This window comes from Egretta garzetta, unplaced genomic scaffold (assembly GCF_000687185.1).
Source record: "Egretta garzetta isolate BGI_Z169 unplaced genomic scaffold, ASM68718v1 scaffold732, whole genome shotgun sequence".
Lineage (NCBI taxonomy): Eukaryota > Metazoa > Chordata > Aves > Pelecaniformes > Ardeidae > Egretta > Egretta garzetta.
Window position 1 is genome coordinate 1,180,477 of NW_009259029.1, and position 6,000 is coordinate 1,186,476.

A 6,000-nucleotide genomic window follows, 5' to 3' on the forward strand; every position below is an offset into this window, starting at 1 on the left:
TTAGCAAACTGAACACTGAGAATCACCGATGCATTACCTTTGAAGCTTCAACAAGTTTATCACAGGCTCCACATCGATACAAGTTCTCATTTTCAAAGTACTCTTCTTCTACGTACATGTTCCACAGGGCCTCCTCCAAGCCAGCAACACCTTTTACCGCCACTGTTAGGTCTAAGAAATCTTCCTATGCATGAGTACAACAAAAAAAAAAAAAAATAAGGTAGTTAAGTGATGTAAGTTCATGGTACATTAGAAGGATACTCATCCCATTCACCACAGCAGATGTGAGCACCCATTTTGCTTTCATTGTTGATTGGGGGGGAAAAAAAACCCATATAACCACATAAGAGAAATTAATTTAAACAAATAAACAAGGAATGATTTTTAAATTACAAAGAGCAGTAAAAGAATGTAAAGATATGCTTTGCTATTGTTACCCCACTGTCCAACTCTCTCCTAACTACAACTACTAAAGACAACACTTGCTGACTCAGAAAATGCAGTAACACTTGTTTTTTCAATTCTGAGTCACAGCTTGATGTAGGTGGTTTAGAAAATGCCAGCCAAGACTTAAGAACAAAGTCACACATAATTCTCACGTTTTTTTCTGGTCTGCAGCACCCTAACTAATACATACTACCTAGATTCAAAAAGGCCACCAGTGATACTCAAGAAGACATCATTATTTTTGGAGTTTAAAAGAAAGAACATTTAAAATATGTTCAACAGACTGAACACAAACCTATCCTGGAAAATGCTCTGGCTTTACCTGTCTCTCACTGATATTCTTGCATTCTTTACAAACAACCTGGTTGACAACAGTCCCGTGGTACAATCGGTTAATAAGGTCATGACCCGAAGTCCCCACAAGGGAAGTTTCCAAAGCACTGAACAGAATCCGATTTAATTCCTGCACATCATGCTGCCTCATTTCCTGCATGATAAAGAAAAAACAAACTTGAAGAAATAATATAGTGCCATCTGCTTTGCTTATTGCTTAAAAACAACATATATTAAGTGTGACAAAGACAGCTGCCTCAATGACTACCCATTATATTTTCTACCTTGAGTAGTAAATTACTGCTTTTATTATTATTTGTTATTCTTAATTTAGTTCTTAATAATTAATTAATTTAATTAATCTAAAAAATTAATATTCTTAATTATGCTCTCCAAGTAGCTACAAGTACATAAACTATAACCCACGTAAGACACATTTAGACTAAACTCTGTGACAAGTTAGAGAGTTCAATTTACGTAAGAATCTAAGTATTTGAAGGACAAGAACCCTAACTACTGTTGGAAAAGTGTTCCTGTAAAAACAAAGGAAAAGCTACTGAAATTGTATCTAACAGAACAATTTTCTTCTGTTGCTGTAAACAATTGGCATGCACTTCATGCAGAGATTCAGTAGTATACAACAGCAGTTGACCCAACTCAGTGCTATCTCCACAGCTTGAAGTATTTTAAGATATTTCTTAAATGTCAGACTTCAAAAAAAAAAATCTTCTCCATTCAGGAAAAAGTTTATCAATGATGGTGTCACTGATGGTGACTTGTACCTCATTGCTGTTCCACCCGAAGCTGTCGGTAAGGTCTGTTGTAGATGCAGCTTGCTGGTCCAAGAGCAGAAGCTGAGCAAATAACCGTTGAAGTTGTAATGGAATTATTCGAACCTAGAAATAAAAACCAAAATATACTCAACAGATCAGAAAGAGACTTCAAACCAATCATTTAAATAAAAAGAAAAATAAGTCAGTACAAAACTTGTTATAAACCACCATTGCCTATGGTTTTCATAACACAGGCTACTTAATTCACATCAAAACACCAGTCAGACCTGATTCCCAAAAATCTACAGCGCCTTGCCTTACTCAGCCAAATATAGTCATGGAATATACATTTTCTGATAAAGCCAAACTATATAGATTAAAATTAAGCCATCACCATAGTAAAAAAGGACAACTTTCTCTGACATTTTTCAAAATGCTAAACCCTAAGAAAGCAGCTACAGGATCTTGACATACAGATTTAACATGTGCTACTCCTTGCTCAGTAAAGGATTTGGTGGTGGGGTGGAACGAGATGGGAACAAGAATGGTTAGTGTCAACAAGCTTGATCAGCTACCTCTATTTATCTTTCACTTACAAAGAAGAAAATTTTCCAAGCAATGAGTTGTATCACTTCAACCTGAGAACTAAAGAATTAAATTCTGTGGTCAGCTTTAGTACGCGCTTTTTAAATAAAGATTGAATTCCAGTCTCATTGTGCATGGGTGCGATGTTAAACCTTCAGAGAGCCTCAGTGCAATCACCTAGGTTGCACATATATTTAGATTATTTTTTTTCTGGTGACAAATTAGTCACTGTAGCTTCAGTTACAGAAGAGAAAAGTCTAAAAAGGTCTGTACAGACTTTGAGATTGTTCCTGTTCCCCTTGAAGACAAAAGGATCTCCACTTTCAGATTCAGCAGAAAAAGGCTCAATATCTTACTTTTGAAGAAAAAACTTATGGGACTGACATACATCTGCATGCAAAATCGAGTATCAGCAAAGCAACTTCAAAGTTAACCTTTCATTCATTCTCATGCAAGGATTCATGCACATGAAACAATATTCTTCCAAATTGTCACTCAGCAGTGATTAATGACAAGAAAATTTTAAATACCTTTGCATCTGGTTTACTGCTGTCATCCAGAATCCCAAGTTCTTCAGGTCCTAGAGAGAACAGCGCCTCTGTAATTGTAAAGAAAAGTGCCTATTAAAAAAAAAAAGTCTCCTCTTTAAAGATTTATTTATTGCATTTTAACTATCAAGCATTATGATGTTATTCTTTTTGGCAAATTAAGACGTTAAACATCAGTCATCCTTGCCACTGGTTCAATCTGTAACAATAAAGCGTAAGAACGCATGACAGTGTTTAGATGGCAAAATATCTATTTTTTCATGAATTATAGTAGTTGCATTAAAAAAATAAACACCACTTTATAGACAACAATAACTTGCCTTTCTTACACAAAATGTAACTGTCCACCTGTAAGAAAAGGTAATGTTTACAATACTTGCATTTTGTGCAGAAGTGACAATACTAATTTTACAGACCATGAGCTCTGATTATTCTGTAATAACTTATTGGAAGTGAACTGAAGTAAACTATTCCAAAACCAATCTGTGTTTGTGGTGTTTCTTTAATAAAAAACTAGAAATGCAAGTCACTGTAAAATATCAATTCCAATGTTACTTTCAGAAGATTTTGAAGATCTTACCTCTAAATTCAGGTGTGAAAAGCAGAGTCTGCAGAAGGGAATTGAGGTAGCAGGTCCCACCCTGATTTTTGATACCACTTAGGTTGGTGAAATCCCTGGGAGCTGGAGGCTCAGAATCTCTGGGCTTTGATTTCTTCCCTTTTCCACAATGATTGTTTGAAATAAAGGAAAAGTCCTCTTCAAACAAGTCCCCAAACATCGTGAAGGCAAAACAATCCTTTAAAAACACAGAATTATCTATTTACTATAAAAAATGCAATTGAATCCACCCACCTCTGATCCTCCAAGATGAAACTTTCAGCCCTGACTGAAGAATTTCTTTATACCTTTTTTCATCTTGTGCTGTTCATTCTAAAACTGAATGACAGATCTATACAAAAGTGTGCACTAATTTAACAAAAAAAAAGAAAAGGGGTGAATTAAAAGCATTTCTGTTAGCAGAGGTCTGAATAGACTGTTAAGCAGAATCAAATATATCATATTTCAATTTCACATCAGCAAAAACACACATCGCAAAATAAATAGGTCCTTCTAAACACCTATAATTAACTAGTGCTCAAGTTACCCAGTTTCCTGCAGGAAAGGTGCACAAGGCCTCTCAAACTCATCAAAATCCTTGCACCGTGTCTCAACAAACCCATGAGCACAATTAACCTGTCTCTTGTATTGGCCAGTTCAGATGGGACGAGTGTAATAAATAGTCAAAACCACAGTGATATTTTATGAGAATATTAACTTTGCTTCCAGATGTACGAGCCAGAAACTCAATGACAACTAATTCTTCTTATGGGAATTTTTTCAGTCCTTTTTTGAAGCCTTGCGACCTCTTAGCATGTATCAGCATTCCCAAAGTTAGCTCCCTTTTGTTTTATATTTGCCACCCCATAATTTCTTTTGATACAATGTAGCTCTTCTAACAGGAGTGACCAATCAACGAGTTATACTGATGCAGTGAATAATCACTCCCCTATCTACCTTCATTCTACTTGTGAGTTTACAGATCTTTATCATATTCCACTCAAACATCTCTTCCAGACAAAAGCCTCCGCAAAGACATATTCACTCCTACAACTGAACTTGTTCCTTCTCTTTGATTATCCTTATCTACCTTCTCTGAACCCCTTAAACTTCTCCTTTCCCTGTTTCTGAGATGAGAGGACCACATCTGCCTACAACATTCAAGATGTGTGCAAACCACAGCTATATATATGCATATTATTTATATTTTTATAAATAATAATGCTCTGGTTTGTTCTCTTTCTGTATAACTGCTGAGCGCTAAACTGCTTTAAGCAATATTTATTATTACCCCTAGGTCTCAATCCTATATGTTCACTTCAAATCCTACCACTATATACGCACTTTACATAAATCTGTGTATATACACATAACTGTAAGGTCGTGATTGTCTCTGCCCCATGCTGAATCTCTTTGCACTCACCTACAGTTAATATTACCTGCTATTGTATCACTCAGCCACCCATGAGCATAAAGACTTTAAAGCTCCATTGAAGGCACTTGTCTTTGCTGCAATTATTACTTGATTTCACAAGAAAAATTAATCGCCTCAGCATTCACTGTTTTTTTTTTCCTGATAGTTTATGATATGCTGAACATATGCCCTAGCAAAGATTCAAAGAAACTCCCCCTCACTCCCCTCTGTGACAGTTGATCTTCTGTTTTCTTTTTTTTTAGCTAATTATTTAATCAAGCAACAACTTTCTTCTTCTGTGACAGCTTAAATTCTTTAAGAGCCTTCAGCGGCACACCTTATTGAACGCCTTTTGAAAATCCAAACATAGTTGATAGCCCCCCCATTCAACCAGCCAGTAGTTCTTCAGGCATCATCCTAAACTGCTCCACTGTGGGAAAGACTAAAATGGGCTTAATGTACTGCTGGTTTATACAAAGAGTAGCTTTTAGGCAAAAGGCCATGCAGCATGGCAGCGTTCACTCTGCTTCTTCTATAGTGCCTCTTCAGCGCTTCAGACAATACATATCCCATTTCCAAACTGTCTCGCAGCCTTCATTCATTTTTCTGGTTAGGCCTGCTGCACTTTAGCATTTAACCATCCAGTGATTATGACCCTTCCTATTTTCCTCATCTGAATACACAACAGCTTGCTCCTAATGGGTTCATCGTCTATAAAAAGGCACATATCTAGGAGACAGTGTTCATCTTACTGACAGTCTGCTGTACCACCCACCACTCCAGAGAAGCACTTCAGCTGGACAGTGCCAAATCCTCCCTCGCTCCTTATTTCAGGATCCTCCACGCGCTGCTGCAAGCAGCTTCCTTCCCCTAAAAATCATACAGTAATATAGATTAGAACGAATCTCTGGATGATGTCTGTGGTCCAACACCCTCACAAAGCAGAGGCCAAATTCAAGCACATGGCTTATTAGGGTGTTGCCCTGCCAAAGTTGGAATAACTCCACAAAGGGAGATCCCCAAACCCCTCTAAGCCCCTGCCCTTATATCTGATGGAAACCTTCCATGTTGTAACTCATGTCTGACACCTCTCATCCTACCTCAGTGTACCCCCTACAAGAATCAGGCTGCACCTGTGCCCTCCCGACAGCAGTATGGTCTCCACCTCGCCTTCCCTTCTTCAGGCTGAACTCACCCGGCTCCCCCTGCCTCTCTCCACCTTCCATATGCTCCAGTCCCGGAGCCCCACGGGGCTGGGGCTGGGCCTGCTCTTCAGACGCGGTCTCACCGGTACCGAAGGCC

General features: G+C 38.0%; 1 protein-coding gene across 1 annotated transcript in view; it reads right to left on the reverse strand.

Annotated features, from left to right (window-relative positions):
* The window catches only part of USP40 (ubiquitin specific peptidase 40), a 44,240-nt gene extending 38,249 nt beyond the window's left edge, over positions 1-5,991 (reverse strand). The window contains exons 1-7 of the mRNA XM_009634681.2: positions 5,894-5,991; positions 5,474-5,568; positions 3,267-3,483; positions 2,669-2,736; positions 1,563-1,676; positions 770-934; positions 38-184 (exon numbers count right to left, since the gene is read on the reverse strand). Of these exons, the coding sequence (XP_009632976.2) occupies positions 38-184; positions 770-934; positions 1,563-1,676; positions 2,669-2,736; positions 3,267-3,483; positions 5,474-5,568; positions 5,894-5,924 (837 nt within the window). The 5' untranslated portion in view covers positions 5,925-5,991. The remainder of the gene's footprint in view (positions 1-37; positions 185-769; positions 935-1,562; positions 1,677-2,668; positions 2,737-3,266; positions 3,484-5,473; positions 5,569-5,893) is intronic.
* Positions 5,992-6,000: the final 9 nt, after the last annotated feature.